The 17,175-nt window shown below is 43.0% G+C and overlaps 1 protein-coding gene across 1 annotated transcript; it reads left to right on the top strand.

Moving 5' to 3' along the window:
• Positions 1–7,372: 7,372 nt before the first annotated feature.
• LOC147441554 (uncharacterized) lies at positions 7,373–8,208 on the top strand. The gene is made up of 3 exons (XM_086483746.1): positions 7,373–7,740; positions 7,815–7,889; positions 8,003–8,208. The coding sequence occupies exons 1-3, from the start codon at positions 7,526–7,528 to the stop codon at positions 8,049–8,051; spliced, it is 339 nt and encodes a 112-aa protein (XP_086339872.1). The 5' UTR covers positions 7,373–7,525; the 3' UTR covers positions 8,052–8,208.
• Positions 8,209–17,175: the final 8,967 nt, after the last annotated feature.

Here is a 17,175-nt window from a genome sequence, read left to right as displayed (position 1 = left end):
CGGTTTTCTTTGTCGGTCTTTCCCTTTGTGGTATTGGTTCTAGTCTCCATTGTCTCGACTGAATCTGAATCATCCTCGAGGTCATTCATATACACGGGGTCATCTCCTGTTCCTATGTTTGTTTTGGAACTTGGCTTTGAATTTTCCGTATTCTGCGACTTCTTCCTTCGTGTCTTCTTTTTCTTTGCTTGGATAATTGACGCGGTATCTCTCTCTTCGAGGATATGTCCTGGCCCTTGAAGCATGGACCGTGTAATCGCATAAGCGGGTGCGACGGGTGGCATTGGCGATGTCACACTAGCAATTTCGACCAAATTCAGGGGTGTGATTTTAGGTGCATTTGGGTTATAGGGGCATTGGGCAATCAAGTGATCTATGCCACAACAATTACATGTGAGTATTGGCATTGCAGACGTGCTCCCTTGATTCACTTGCATCTGTGCAGCATTCTTTTGCAGCCTAATAGGGCACTCCGCTACTCGATGTGGTCCACCACACTCGTAGCATTGAAGAGGTGGCCTCCTAGCCTGGGTGTTGATATTTTGACCTCTGGATGCGAGAGCAGCAGCTTGATAAACCGGCTTGACTTGTCCCCAACAATCTTCCATGTAGTATATAGGACATTCTTCCAATGTATCAAGTCCGTAGGCAATACTAGTGTCTATTTCCTCCTCACAGCCATCTGCATAAGCATTTGATGGCTCGCAACCCACTTGGTTCATAGGGGCGACTCTTGGATGCGGGGGCTGCGGTCCTAGCACAGGAGGTGGTAGCGGTGTAGCTTGTACAACATTTTGAGATCTAGGGACCATGTGTTGCGGTAGTTGCTCAACAGGTGGAGTAGGCATCAATGCAGGAGCTCGAGGCGCATCCGTCCAGGCTACAGGTGGTCTATTTGCCATCATACGTTTGATCATTAAACAATCCTTAGCTTGGTGACCATACCTACCACATGCGTTGCAAGTTCCATTAAATTTTACTCTAAACGTAGGGCACTCACTAGTGCTATGTGGACCTAAGCAAATGGAACACCATTGTTGCTCCCTTCTTGGATACATGTGACTATTTTGAGGGGGTCGATTATCCTTAAGAGACTCTTGGATTGCCTTGGTGAGGTCTGTCAAGAATGTCTCAAATACCTTTGGCTCATTGGCAATGGGCTTTGCAGTCATGGGTTCATACTCAATGGCTTGTGAGCTAGTGGATCTCGTGTCAGTAGACACCCTCATGCCTGCTATCATCAAGTTGTCCTCTAATTGGATTGCATTGGCAGTGACATCTTCCCAGGTTGTGATACCTCTAATCACTAGTCCATTATAGATTCCTTCATTCCTCAACCCTCGAATGAATCGATCAAGCAGTTGGTTATTGTTGAAGCGCTCATTTACAGGGCAACGAGAGTTTAAGTGCTTTAGACGACTAATGAAGTCCCTTACTGACTCTCCTTCCTTACGTTCGGCCTTCTGTAGCTGAGATGCTACACCCCAAAGCACACCTTCTCGTATGTACTCCTTTAGAAACAACCTTCGAAGGGTAGGGTAGATTGTTTTCTCGTCCACCCTTAGGGTCCTATACCAATCTCCAGCCTTCCCACTTAATTTCAAGCTTAAGGCATTGCACTTATGTAGTTCGTTGCGTTCCCCTAAGGAATCACATACTTGTTCAAACACTTCAATGTGTTTCCTAGCATCTTCGTCCCCATTGAATTTTTGCGTGAGTTTGGCAATTTGTACTGCCTTACTTCTAGGCTCTCTATCAGATACATGACGCATATTTTCCGCGATAGATCGACCTATGGTTTGAGCAAACGCTGCCAAGTCACCTATGTGAGGAGGTAGGGCCGGTGGAGGTACTCTTGGAATCATATGTGGGAGAGGAACGGGTACCGGTCTTGGCATATGTGTGGATGATGCAGGATATGGAACATAACCGGGCATAGGTCCACTCGGATAAGAGCTAGGGAGCGGCACTCGAGGAGCATAAGCAAGTGGTACAATTGGAGGTGTGGGGGCCATGTGTGCATAAGGGGATAGAGGCACATATGGTCGAGGCCCCATATTAGGTACTACGACACTAGGTAGTGGCACTGCGCTAACCGTAGATGTCATTGGTACATTCTCTGTCAGGCTTATCCCTGGAGTGAGCACTGTGTTTTCCTTAATAGAGGGTTGAGCCAAGTTAGGGAAGCTAAAGTTTTCGCTCGGAGGCTCAGATTGCATAGAGACCCCAGGTGAAATGACGTAAGATGGGTCCATGGGACTCATTAGAGGAGTCTCCATTTGTGATAGAGTAGGCTGTTGAGCCTTGCTCGTATCCAGAAATCTCATGGGGCCAGTTGAGAGTATATTTACCCCTCGGTTTTGCCTTTCTGATTGAATAATGCCATGGATAACATTACATATCATTTTCTGTTGATCTTCGATGCTCGTGGCACTAGAGGTGGATTGTACAATCTCTATCCATCCTACATGGTAGGCGTGGCCAGAGTGTAGATCCGTCAACACCTCAGTGTGGAGGTCGTATGTCCAATGATCATTAATGAACAATCCTTCTAGAGTCGACGTGTTAACGGTTTCTTGTGAGGTAGAAGCAATGTTGCTCCCCGTGGTTTTACTTGCCACCAACGGTACTCTAGAGGGAACTTCTGAAGGAGGCAGCTCAACAGGGCCTTCTTGGTAAGAAGTTGGTAGGATATCCACATGGACACTCTTTGGGGGTGTGGGGTCCACGTGCGATGTGAAAGGAGATTCCACTTCCCCACCCCCTTCGCGTGCTTCATCTGCATCAGGTTCCGAGCGAGTAGCTCTACCTAATGTTTCCATGAAACGGCTAAACATACTAGTACTAGGCTGTGGAGCTTCGGGAGGTGCATGGCCTTCTCTCTCAGTGTTTTGGGTAGGGTATGCTTCCATGATTTCTGAGTCGGAGGAGGAATCACTAGCGGCTATTTTAGGGTCTTGGGTGGTGCTACCTTGTGTCCCCGTTGAGGGTCTAGAGCTTATCGTGGATGGGTAATGGGTGTCTGTATGAACAGAGACACCCTCAATATGTTCGTGTTCTAACACCCGCCCAGAGCGTAAGTGCATGTGCTTCTGATACCCTAAGGTGTCAAAAAGTTGCTCTAGGAGGCCTTGTGACTAGTTTTTAGCGTGTTTTTTGTTTGTTTTTTTGCTAGATTTTTTAGAGCGTGTCGTGGAATGGGCCGTGTGATAGCTCGAAACGAGCGTATCGGTCAGAGGGTCGTGCCATGCTTTACAGCCCTCCGTTTGGTCACTCTATGCCCTCGGAATCCCTAAAACTGTCAATTTCTAGTAGGGAACTAGGCCCAAACTAGAAAGTCTAAGGGTGCAAGTGGGAAGAGAAAGGAGGAGAGTGGAGGACTTGTCCCACATACTCTCATTCTCTCTTGAGGGAGTAGGGTATATATATAAGAGTGAGTCTAGTATATATCATAAGACTGAGGACTGAGGCCTGGGCTTGGGCTTGGGCTTGGGCTTGGGCTTGGGCTTGGGCTTGGGCTTGCGAAAATGATCCCGATCCCGATCTATCTTTTATACAAACCAACCCGTCCGTTTTAAGAGTCACCCGTACGCAGAAATTGAAGGAAAAAACACATAAATTGCAAAAAAATGCAGAAATTGAAAACGCCGAACTTGAAATTGCGGAAATTGAAAAAACGCAGACGATAGCAGAAATTGAAACTTGACAGCAATTGCAGAAAACGCAAAAAACAGAAACCTTCCACACACTCCTTCCCTGCCTTTCCTATGATAGAAATTGCACCACAAGGAAGCGTAAAGTGCTAACCGAGCTTAGTGTAGGGCATATCCCCGGCAGCGGCGCCAAAAATGTGCGCTCCTTGCCGCACTGTCGAAGCAAGGGACTTGCCAATACACCGTATGTGAGCCACAAACGGCTCCAAGCACACAACAAGCCTAAACTAGCAAGCTCAAGAAAACAAAGGGTGTGTCACTCACCGCTCTACGCTCGCCTTCGTGGTGGATTCCTCGCCGCGATGAAGAAGAAGCTGCAGTCGTGCCGCGCTCAACCGCTTCGCCGCCGTCGTGCCTTCGTAATGCTCGATCGCACACACACTCTCCCTCTCTCTCTCTCTCTCTCTCTCACACACACACACAAGGAGGTGAAGAAGAAGAAGATGGAGATGGAGCAAGAGCACTCTTCAATTGCACAAATGAGAGAATGAGTAAAAATTAGGTTTAGTTGGCTTTTATAGGAGCTCACCCCATTCACACTTGGACGCCCATGCTTAACCAACTAATCCCTTGAATGTCCAAGTTAAAGTGCGCCTCTCATCGGCGATCACTCTACCTTTCCCTATTGGTCCGACAAGCCCGGTACCTGACTCTACCAAATACATAATACACGTCCGTCGTAGGTGATCAGTGTCCGTGTGCCGTGAGGGTTAACAAAGATCCAGTATTTTCTATTGTTGATGAGATATTCAATGTAGGGGATGCTAAGATTCTAATGAAAGCAATTGAAGATGAGGTGTCTGCAGGAATTACTACTATTGAAGTTCAGCTGCAATTCAGAAAGCAGTTCAGGATGAAGTTGCAATTTCAATTGCAGATAAACAAGTTGATGGTATTGAAGATCAAGAGAACTTTGAAGAACTTTTGCTGAAAAGTGTTGAGGCAATGTCTGAAGATCCAGGTATTGATGCTACATTACTTAAAGCTACCCAGGATATGGAGGAAAAGTCAGGAGATCCTGTTGAAACTGAAGATTCAAGCCTTTAGCGGCAGTAGCCAAAAGAACTTTATTTTGGTTTTCAAGCTTGTTTTGTCAAGGGATATTGTGGGTTCTCACAATGTTTGAGAAACATTGCCCATCGAGTGTGCCAAGTGTTAGTGCCCGATGTGTCAAGGCATTTATCTTTTTGGACTTTTAACTAAGGTCTTAGCTTTAAACATTAGGAGCATGTTTACACAAGGTCTTTATGCCTAGGTAGTTGGAAATACCCGAATAGTCACATGGCGTAGAGCAATTTTCGTATGTAACTACGTGGCAATTTGCAGTTTGGAATCTTCCTGCAACCGTATTGTTGTTTTGGGCCTGTAGTTGGGCGTTGATGGTGGATACAGGGTAGAGCAGTAATTTCTCTTGCTTAGCCATGGTCTCTTGTGTTCATACAGTCTGCACTTTTCATGGTGTAATTTGTAGTCTCCTTTCTCATTTTTCTCTACACTGTATCATTCTTGTATTGATTACCTTTTAGGGTTGTGAACCCCTAACAACCTGGCTCTCCTTCCTCTCCTCATGTGTGTGTGTGTGTGTGTGTGTGTGTGTGTGTGTGTGTGTGTGTGTGTGTGTGTGTGTGTGTGTGTGTGTTGGGGGGGGGGGGGGGAGAGGGAGAGCGCGGGTTACCTCTTGCGCTCGAGCATCGAAAACTCAAATTTGAGATCTGAGTTTCTGGCGCTTTCGGTTTATTTTTTACCCCTGTCGGCATTGCTATGAGCGTCGCTATGTAACAAATAGAATAGTGATGCTCATAGCAACGCCGTGGATTTTCACTTTTGAGCGTCGCACTGCGAGCGTCGCTAATGTAAAGTACCTCTTGTAGTGAAAGTTAAGCTAATTTGGTTTCTAGTAGTTATCGTGTCCATGTACCTTATGTTAGTGTAAAAAGTGTAGTGAGTGTCGCGGTCAACGCAATGTTGGCTGATTCTACCTAGTTGCACCTATTACTTACAACTAATGTGATCATATGCTTAATCTTGGTATCGGAAAATTCTTTTGTGGGAAGAATCCCTTCCTTTCTTGCAAAGTTCTTCTCTCTTGAAGTATTGAATTTGAGTGACAATGGGCTAACAGTAAGCTTTCCTAAAGCTATTGTAAGCCAATTGCCGGCTCTCCTAGATAAGCCCCATTGTAGCTATAAACTATCCATTTGGATCATCTTGTTTTTCTCTTTGTTGCCATGAAGGTACTCATAGTAGTTTCCATTTTCTATGTAATCATAGAAGAGAAACCTCTCATTGTCTATCTAAGAAGCACCCCACAAAGAGACGAGGTTGGGGTGCTTGATTTTCCCTATTGTTTTAAAATTTGCCTAGAAATCCCTTGGATTACCCTTCTCATCAATCTTGTAGATAAGCTTCTTAATTGCTACTATTATTTGATCATCCAAGGTGGTCTTTTGTACTTACTACCTATCATGGCCTCTTCACGGAAGCCCTTGGTGGCCTCCTTAGCTCTCTATAGAATACCTTACAGAGCCTTTTACCTCTGCATAGGGTGACATTGATGTTGAGTGAATTTTCTTCTTTTGTTAAATAGGATCTAAGGGATATGCTGCTTGAGGACGTATAAGTGATTGGTAGCTTATCCATGGAATTATTGTGCATTAGTTCCAGCATGTGCTTCTGTGTTTCAATCATACAAAATGGACACTTAAACCTACAATGAGGGGTAATGCTGAAACCACACCAAAAAAAAACTATTATAATCTTAGATCTGAATCATCAATAGTGGCTCAATTATAAGCTATCCACAAAGGTATGGGAACTGTGTTGATGGAAGAGATGTTGCTTGTTGGCATGGTAGGAAAGGTGTACTACACAGATAGGGTTTGTTGGCAAAGCTAGAAATTGGAAAGGTAGGATGCTTGCTAGAGTTGGGAATGTAGTGGATAGGTTGTTTTTTGGCAAATCAAGCTTATTTAGGATCCCCAATTTTGATAGCACATAGGGGATAGGGCCTTAAAGGTGGCTATGGTCTAGGTGGAGAATGGAGCATTGGACCATGTTGCCTAGGCTAAAAGAGATAGTGCCTTTAAGCTTGTTTTGGTCAACATCAATGAATGTTAGACTACCTTCACTAGATCTTGGAGGGTTAGGGATGTAGTATGGTGCAATGTATGCATATAAACACTAAGGTTACATCTCTAAAATTTTGGAATTTGGCTTAGCATTAAGGGGTGAACTCTTCTCATGGTAAGCATTGAACTCAAGCTATACTCTATGCATACATCTTCGTACAGATACTTAAAATACCCAAATTGCAAACCAGTGTTGAACGTTCCTTCTATCCTGCTTGCTTGGTCAGTTTGTGAGGGATGATGCCCTCCAGCTCATTGCCGGTAAGATCCAATCACACCAAATGCCTACACTTTCCAAGTGTGGGTAGAATTGTGCCTGACAAACAAGAATTGTTGCCAAGGTGCAAAAAATTTAATTTTTTGCATAAGCCCCCTCTTTGACGGAATGTAACTTGTGAGATGGTTGTTTGAAATAATTAGCCACTTGAACACAAATCCCTAGACCTCGTTCTAACTCATCGTAAAATTGAAGCCTGAAGGTCCAAGGATAACAAAAATCGTACCCTTCCCTAAACTTGTTGCCACCTCACTGCTCAGAGACAGAGAGTCGACTAGAGTTCTGCTTCAAATTCGCCTGCACATCACAATGTGCACGAGCGTTGAGTCGTCGTCGCGTCGCGACTGAGGACTGCGCCCTAGTACCTATGCAGCCTGTCGTCTTGCAGCCTGGTATCGTTGATTGCCATGGCCCACTGCCAACATGATGCACAATTCTTGAGGGTCGATGCAGGCTGTCCAGTGTCGTCCTGCCGCCTGGCATCTCTACGTGCAATAGACAGACTCCTGACTCTTGAGTCCCCTCAAAAGCAATGTGCACCCCTGTCCCTCAAGGCCCTGTGTGCCCATGTTTTCTCTTGTTTGCAGAGCCTAAAGTTGGCCAGTGACCAAAGCGTAACTCGGTTTGTGATTGTATTTGTCTGCAAGCTGCCACCAAGATTCTCAAGACTCAAGAGTTAAGGTGCGGCCCCAACAGTGAACACCATCTTGCACTGTTGCACGCTGCTCGCCAGGGCCCAGAATCTATTGAGAGTAGAGACAAAGCTGAGAGGTATTGAACGCATTTTTTGGGGCTTATTTAGCATAGTCAAGGTTTTGTTTTTGCCCTTGTTTGGCATCGTCAAGGTTAATTTTCATCTAAGGTTTTGCTCTTTGGTTTTTCAGTGGTCTACACTTGCAACTTGCTAAACTCCACGAGGATTTTGTGACTTAATTATTTCACAGGAAGATTGCAAGTCACCGTTTCTCTTTGGGACTCGCTTTATTGTCAGGTATTACGTAGTTTTTATGCTACTGTTGGAGCCCAATTTGTCCAACTATTGTAATGAGCTCACCTTGTAAAGCTTATCAAATTTTTATTTTATGTCAAAGACGTCTTATCATTTTGATCCACTTGTTTAGGTTATGTAAAGATTAATCAGTCAGTCGGGATCCAGATTTGTTCTCACTTTGTAATTATGAGGAAGAGAACCCCATGTACATTTTTGAGCTAAGGTGACTAAAGTATAAAAGTCACCTTAGAACCATTTTTTGAATAACATTTGAATATTAATCCTGTGTCGTACAAGTCTGAGAGAGAGAGATCTTGGAACTTTTAGAACAAGATCCAAGATAGAGTATCATGAGGTTTAGTGGATAGTCAGGAAGCATGTGTCTTGCCGAAGGTCTGTGACTAGTTAGATTTAGTTAAGTAGGATAATGTGGAGTTATGATTTTTGGTTTTGAATTCTTGTTATGCTTGTGTAGAAATAGAGTAGAAAAACGCTATAAAAACGCAAAACAAACAAAAAGAAAAAACAATAAAGCTGTTTGCTTGCTTTGAAAGCAAAACCCACACCATATACCCTTGAAGGGGGTGAAAAGAGTAAACATTGAAATTTATGATCCAACACTTGAGAAAACATAAAAATTGCGATCAAAACCAACAAAAAGAAACAGGTGATTGTCATAAGAAAACACTAAGTGAACCTAAAGAGGCCAAGAAAAGATATAACCATTAGCCTAGGGTAAATTGACTCTGTCATGTGGTACGATTGATATTGACAAGTTTAAGATGAAGTGTCATCAAATTTGCATCACTTCAAGTGCATTTGAGTTGTGAATTGCCATAGAAAAGTGAAATTTGTGAAGTGCTTGAGTCCAAGGTCAAAATAAGTCCAAACTTCATAAAACTTGAGGGATAGACTTATATGGGCACAGAGAACACAACTGTCCAAAAACAAACAAAAAATGAAATTCCCATTGCTCTCTGTTTAGTCTATCGCGATAGACTGATGAAGTTGGTGATTGACTAATAACAAAAAAAAACCTGTATACCACAGGTTTAACATATCAATACAAGGGTACTCACAAAAATTGAGTGAAACTGAACACCATCTTGACCACAAAACTTCAAAACTAGTGTTTTAGAGTCTGAATTCAGAGACAAGAGCAAGAAGGCTTTGACCAAATGTCCAACAGTGCCAAAATTTTTCAATGCACTACACAGGGAGAGGGTGAACCAGCTGTGGAGATAACTTGAGAAAAATGCCAACAATGAAGAACATGCCGAGTCTATCGCGATAGACTAGGAAAACTGCTGTTGAGGACCTTATCTTTCAAATTTCCCCTAGGAAGAGCTTTATCAGAGCCTATACAGCATACACACCAAATTTCAAGGCATTTAGATCACTGAAAGTCAATTTAAGGCCCAAATAGAGAATCAAGCTTTGACCAAAATACTAAAATGGGACCAAAACCCAAACCAAGTGTCCAAACTTAATAAAACTTGAAGGATAGGCTATAGAGAGTAAAAGGAACTCAAGGGTGAAGTCACAATTTTAAATTGACTTATGTTGAGCAAGTTGTCAGTCTATCGCGATAGACTAGGAAAGTAGTGATTCAGACATATTTTGCAATTTGTGACTATACTGCTAGGACATACTCTCCACATAGATCCCAGCCATCATTTCATATTTGAAATTGGACCACCAGAAGACTGACTAAGTGGTTGTTGTACATACTTGAAAGATTTTTCATGGTTCAAGGAAAACCCTTGTGATGAACAGACTAACCATACTTGTGTAGATCTCAGAAGGAGATCATCACAAAGCCGCACAGGAAGGAGTCCAGGTAAGCTTTAAGTTTGCAACCCAGCTTTCATTCTTATGTATTTAAGGTCGGGAGCCTTTGTTAAGTCAAGAGCTAAAAGTGTCAAAAGCCAAGTAAGCACCGCGTCCACCGAAGAGAGTGTAACTCAGACGAGACTATACCCATTAGCACCGATCATTGAAGAGGGTAGTGATACTGACACTTCATCGGAAAAGTCCTTCTTCATGATGGGGAGTCAACAGCCAGGAGGTTTCAACGGTGAAGGACCAATGCCAGGGGGAAGCACCTCCCTACATCCTTTAAACGAAACCAAGTTCAGTAAGGAACAAACTTGAGGGGAGCCTTATTTTATTCTGACTATCGAGGACGCAAGTGTATTTCTATTGAAGAAAGACCGGCTCAGAGACTGGAGATAATTCAAGTCTATGATGATGGAGAGAGATTGCGAGACGAAAAGGGGAACCACTATCTGATAGTTAGTAACCCTGAGGATTACAACAGATATGGAGATAACGTGGCAAAAGGAAAAATGATTTCAGAAACCCAAGAACCGCCTTGGAGCGCTTTTTATGTATGTTAAGAAAACAAACAGGGTCCCAACCTATAATGAGAATGTGGGGATTTACAAGCATGAAAGCGAGGGAATAGTCTCTTACTTTTGATGCAAGGAACCCTACCCAAACGAATTAAGCAAAGACAAGGTTCTTTACTTATTCTCTTATGAAACTGCTATGGGGAAGGATATTGTTTTTGTTGACAGGTACAGGCGAGAATACAAACGTATTCTCCCATAGGAGGTTGAAAAGGCAACAGTTTTGCGAGCATCAACCTATGGCCCCGACGAAGTACGAAGAGCCAACTACACCCCTAGCAAGTCGACAAATCCCTTTTCAAAAAAGTATGACGCTACCTCACATTCTACCCGACAACCGACGTTCAACTACCAGGACCAACCAGCTACTCAGCCATCATTGCAGGCATGGCTTCGACAGAGGGCTACATTAGAACAAGACCGAACCCAAGAGGGTTATCAAACTGCACGAGGGCTAAGGGATTTACAAGAACCACCACTCTACGCACAGTATCAAGGAGAGAGTAAGCCAAAGACTCAGGGGTCAACAGAGCCTCGAAGACCACCCCTAGAATGAGGTCGGAGAGATGAACCATCTCTTGCAAGAACTGTTAGAAATTATGGCTTAGGAGCACCATTGGGAGAGGAACCTGGCTACTACAGAAGACCAGAGGAGGTATATCGACTAGGACGGAGAGATCCCATGATGAGATTTGTAGACCATAGTAGAATTAGACCTTCTCAAGTGCAAAAATGGGTAAACAAGAAATACACGGGAAGCAGGGATCCGAGAGATCATGTAGCAGCCTTTGTGCGTGTAATTAGAATTGAAGAGGTGTTAGACTTCCCTACCCAATTTGCAGGATTTGATTTAACCTTAGAGGATGATGCTGCTAGTTGGTTTGACTCAGCGGAGCGAAGAGACTTTGAGTCTATGGAGGAAGTGTTTGTTGATGAGTTTATCGAGGGATTCTCACAAAGGGGAATAGCTCATAATACAGTCTTACAAATCCATAAATTCAAACAGAAAGATGCGGAGTCTATGCAAAAGGCAGTCCTCTAGTTAAAAATATATGTTAAGTTCTGCCCCGTGGAAGAACTGCCAACTCAGCCCAGACTTATGCTTATATTTATCCAAGGACTAAGGAATCCAGATCTCCAGAAGGACTTACATACGAACAGGAGCACGACGTTGAATGAGTTAACCAAGGAGGCTCTATACCTTGTGGACAATTGTGCGGTCTACAAATAGGGTGACTTCAAGGATCTTGAAGATAATTCCTCCTCACAACAAAGCGGAAGCAAGTCTGCTAAGACAACACCGAAAGGAGAAGTAGCGGTGAGCCAAGAGCAGCTTGTAGAGGAAGTGCTTAAAAAGATTAACTTGTATTCCAAACCACAAGCTAAACAACCAAAGTGGTGTGCAATTGAACAAAAATGAACAAACCATGGGACGAAGGAATGTTATTATAACAAGGGATATGTGAGAGAATGACCATATGCTCTGCAAGCTCAGGCGACATCCCCTCAAGTCCCACCGATGCCTAGATCTCAAACAGGCAACCTACCAGGACCTGTAGGTGTAGAAAGACCACAACCAGTGTTGGGACAAAAACCACCCCTACTAGGATTACGACGTGTCAGCATAAGATACACACCAACAATAACTGAATCGGATGAGAAGGCTTTGGTGCCTATGCATGCATACTACGACGAGCCCAATGGATATGTGGCAAACTCTGTCTATTATCCACTAGAAGAATCCTCCACACCAGAACCATGGAGCATGATAGAAAATACAGGACCACCAAACTGCTGCACAGGCAGCGGGGGAAGGAAGATATAGCTTGGATGAAAGAACACTGTTGTTCATAGCCAACGGAGGCATGAGTGGGAAAAGGTTTGCACACCAACAAAGAGGAGCTCAAGGCGTACCTCAACAGCCTAAGGGACCATTCTACAAGTGTGGTGGAGACCATTGGCTGAGGGACTGTCCTCATGATGAAATCATTAGGGTCAACGTATATTTCACTGAGTGTGGAGTTACTCATTTGATTCTTGATTGCCTTAAAAACCCGAGCAAAGGAGCAAAAACTACTTTGAATATGCTGGGAGCACTGCCTTCCAGTGGAGGGTCAGAAAACGAAACTTCGATTCCTGTTAAGGTCTTGACGAGAGCCCAAACAAGGAAAAATGACAATCAGCCCAAGAGGAATGATGAAAATTAAGAAGAAATCAAGACTGACAAGTCTAGCGTCAATCGTGATAATCCTTGGAAAGAACGAAGAGCGAAAATGAAAGCTAGACGTGAGCGAAAACAGAAAGATGTAGAAGTTGAGCTAACAATAGCTCGAGAGCAACTTAAACAGCAAAGAGAGTCGGATTCTCTAAAATCAACGGGGGGACCAAGAAGCGTAAGCTCAAGAGGGTCTGTATTGGTAGATAAGTTCAATGAACCCTTAGATGCAATCTTGCAAGCATATGAAGCAAGATTGAAGAACAGACAGACTCTAGAGCAAAGGTGGATGACATATCCATATCAAGAGATAGAAAAACAGAGACTAGAGATGTACAAGCAGCTGATTGAAACTGCACAAGCTTTACTAGAGCCTCCACCTATGGAAGTGGGAGATAGAATAATCAAACCTCCAAACATTGAAACACCTTTCAAAACTGAACAAAGGGTACCTGACAAGATAGAAAACGTTAAATCCTTGCATGATGTAGAGGATGCAAGAATCGTGCCTAATAATGAATCACTGAAAGATTTTCCACCATATACACCTATTGTGGAAGAAAATTGGCCCAAAGAGCTATGGGAAACGGTGAGAAAATCTCAAGAAAAATATGAGACAAAAACAGTTGAGTCAGCGCCTTTCTCAGAGTTGAACTTGAATAAGCCTCCATGGGATTTAGATGCTAAATCATTTCAAGGGGATAATGGTTCAGTTGCATCCGAAGATAGCAGGCCAGCATCACTCAGAACTTTTCCGCCATACATGGGAGACTACGAAGCAAGGTCAAAAATTCAAAGAGTACCTTTTCAAAGAATAGGAGGGTGAAATCAATTGGACACTAAAATGTTGACAGACTTGTTGACCACTCCGGTCAAGTGTACAATCACATTGGCAGAATTGTTAAAAATTAGGCCAAGAATGTAGACGGAAGTGGGCAAATGTCTTGAAAAAATTGGTAAAAGGACGCCTCTGAAGTTCTTTGAAACTGAGCTTAATGACACAGAACCGAAGAAAGTCAACACTAGACCAATGCCACTCAACAAGGTCGGAGAGTATTGTGAGGGTGAAGACGGCAACGCTACTCTACCAGTTGAGCATAACGACATAGAGACTAAGGCCATACTTGATAGCGGAGCTGGCATTGCCATTGCGACCAAAATGCTATGAGAAAAATGGGGAAAACCAGCAATACGAACAACTAGAATGAAATTGCAACTGGCGGATGGGCAATAGAAAGACCTATAGGATTGCTTGAGGCAATTGTGGTATCTTCATGCAGCATAGAGTACGAACATACATTTGCCATAGTAGATTTTGGCAAGAAGAACAATTATGAAATTATCCTTGGTAGGCCGTTCATGAGGCAACTCAAGATGGTGCAGGACTGGGGATATGATTATTTGTATCTAAGACATGCTGAAACCACTACACTTGTAAACATGAAAAGTCATAGCTACCATGATGTCACGAGAACACCTGTGGAAGAATTTGACTCAGCCACCATTAGTGGATCAGAAGTCCCAGCGTGGCTCTGTAAGAAATAGGAGATATGGATGTGCGGAGCATCTCAATGTAGTGAATTTGACCACAATGAAAGGACATTAGAGAGGGTCTTGGAAAACGATGCCTATATACGAGAACCCTTTCCTGAAGAGAAGCTCGATGTAAAGAATGAGGATGCAAGAGAGCTACACAAAACAAACACAAAGCACACAGAGATGGAAAGCTTCTTCTTCTTCTTCACAGAAAAGAGAGTACAAAATGACTAAGTGCTAAAGCTGAAAAGTAGCACATGTGTACATGCAGTCACTAAGTGTGAACTTGCTAGAAGCGTACTAGGCTGGCACTATAAGTGTAGTCCAGCTGTAGAATCACTGGCAGAGATCCTCCGTGTCGGTCACCTAACGCGTCAGTGAGTAAATTCCGTAAGCGGCCAAGACCCGTAGTGGATGCCAGCTCAAGGTGTAGAGCTCGACATCTCAACACTCGAACCCCTAGAATGGTCTCAAATTTTGGCTACATTGGATGTATGCGTCAATGAAATCACTCCCACCAAATTTTGTGACGAGAATGGCTACGATATCATACCATACTACATGTTGAGCAAAATTGTGGAGGAAGACGAGAACGAGGGAGATACTGAGAATACGAGGATCAATAAAACGGAAACAAAACTTGAGATTAAGATAGTGGACTATGTGGACATCCCCACTAAAGAAATCGAGCAGGAGGGAGAAGAATTTTATGATTCTTCTGATCAATGTGAAAACAAAGATAATGCGGATGACGAGAAGTCAGAAAATACGGAGGAAGACGACCATCAAGATCAAGACAATGACGTCTTCTACAATTTCCCAAACCAAAGTGAGAGACGCCAAAAAAGATACAAGAGTAGGCGACACCATAACAGTCTACCAACGAGGCTGAGACCTATGCCGGAGTTCAAGGGTAAGACACATTTCCTCATGAACATTCATGCTGTTGATTGTGCTAAGGACAAAGTGTCAGGAAGATTTCTTAAGGTTGCTGAAGACTCAGGATTTAAGTCCAGACTGTTGAAACCTAAGAAAACCAGCAAAGCAAAAAAAAGAGTTGCAACAAAAAAATTGGATGTCTCTGGCGATCCAATTATAATGAAAGTTGAACGGAAAAAGAGATACAATGATTTGAAACAAAAACTGAAAAATGTATGGACAACTGAAATGGAAAGTAGCGATGGAACGAACGCTAGTGATGGGAGTAAAAAGATAGATGTACCTCCTCATGATTATAAGTACACCATTCAGGAAAGAAAATTGTTGGTTCAGCAACCAATGAGAGAGCCTAAATCAAACGGGTCCTACGATGGGCCAGAGAACGCCAAGAAAATAGACTTAGCAAAGCCAAGAGAAAGTCCTGGACCTGCTTACATTGCCACAAATCTAAGCCGGGAAGAAGAGGACTTATTGATCAAAACACTTAAGGAATTTCGTGATGTATTTGCCTGGTCGTACAAAGATCTGAAGGGGGTGGATCCTAACATTTGTAAACATTCAATCCCTCTGAAGTCAGATGCAAAGCCAAGCAAACAACGTCCATACATGTACAATGAGACATTCGCCAAAAGGATAAAGGAGGAGATAGACAAGCTTATGGAGGCTGAATTTATTTATGAGATAGAGCACACGGACTGGGTGTCCTCGATAGTGGTGGTACCTAAGAAAAATAGGAAATTACGAGTGTGTGTGAATCTCAAGAAGGTAAACGCAGCAAGAATAAGGGACAACTATCCTCTTCCTATCACTGAACACGTCCTGGAACGAGTGGCAGGCAAGCAATCCTATAGCTTATGGACGGATTCTCTGGTTATAACCAATTGGGGGTCAAACTAAAAGATCAATACAAAACAGGGTTTGCAACAGAATGGGGCATATATGCGTTTAGGGTAATGCCATTTGGCTTGACCAATGCTCCAGCCACATTTCAGAGATTAATGACACGTGCTTTTAAAGAATACTTGCGAATATTCTTGGATATTTACATGGATGACTTGTGTGTCTATTCTCTATTGAGAGAAGACCATATAGATCATCTTAGAAAGGTATTCAAAAAATGCACAACGTATAGGATTTTCCTCAACCCAGAAAAATGTGTATTCATGGTCCGACAAGGTAAAATCTTAGGCCACATAGTATCGGCTAATGGAATTACCACTGATGAAGACAAGGTAAAGGTGATCATAGAATTGCCAAGACCAAACACTGTACGAGAGGTACAATCATTTATGGGACATTGTGGATACTACCAACGTTTTATCTACATATACACCGTAATAGCAAAACCCTTGTATAGTCTAATCACGATCTTCATATGGACCAATGAATGTGAGGAGTCATTCCAGAAACTAAAAGATGCACTAGTATCTGCACCAATTCTAAAAGCACCAGATTGGTCTAAGATCTTCCATGTACATATAGATGCTTCGGCATTTGCAATAGGCTGTATATTAGCACAACCAGGGGAGGGTAATACAGATTTTCCAATCAGTTATGCTAGTAGACAACTCAACAGTGCAGAAAAGAATTATACCACCACCACTGAAAGAGAAGGATTGGGTATAATATATGCGATAAAGAAATTTCGGCATTACTTACTTGCGAACAAATTCACATTTTTTGTGGATCATCAGGCACTCTTGTACTTAGTAAACAAACCTTGTAACACGGGACGAATTGTAAGATGGTTCATTGTGTTGCTGGAGTTTGATTTTACGGTAGTAATTAAGAAAGGAAAAACTCATCAAAGAGCAGACCACCTTTCTCGATTACTACATGGCAAAAAAGCTACTGGGGTAGATGATGATCTCCCAGACGCATACCTGTTTAATATAGAGATGTTACCAAAATGGTCAGAGCAAATTATTCCATTGCTGACATATGGAATGAATCTTGACGACAAAC

The sequence above is a fragment of the Adiantum capillus-veneris genome, chromosome 15 (assembly GCF_014529385.1).
Source record: "Adiantum capillus-veneris isolate H3 chromosome 15, ASM1452938v2, whole genome shotgun sequence".
Taxonomy (NCBI): domain Eukaryota; kingdom Viridiplantae; phylum Streptophyta; class Polypodiopsida; order Polypodiales; family Pteridaceae; genus Adiantum; species Adiantum capillus-veneris.
This window is presented reverse-complemented; position numbering and strand designations above follow the sequence as displayed.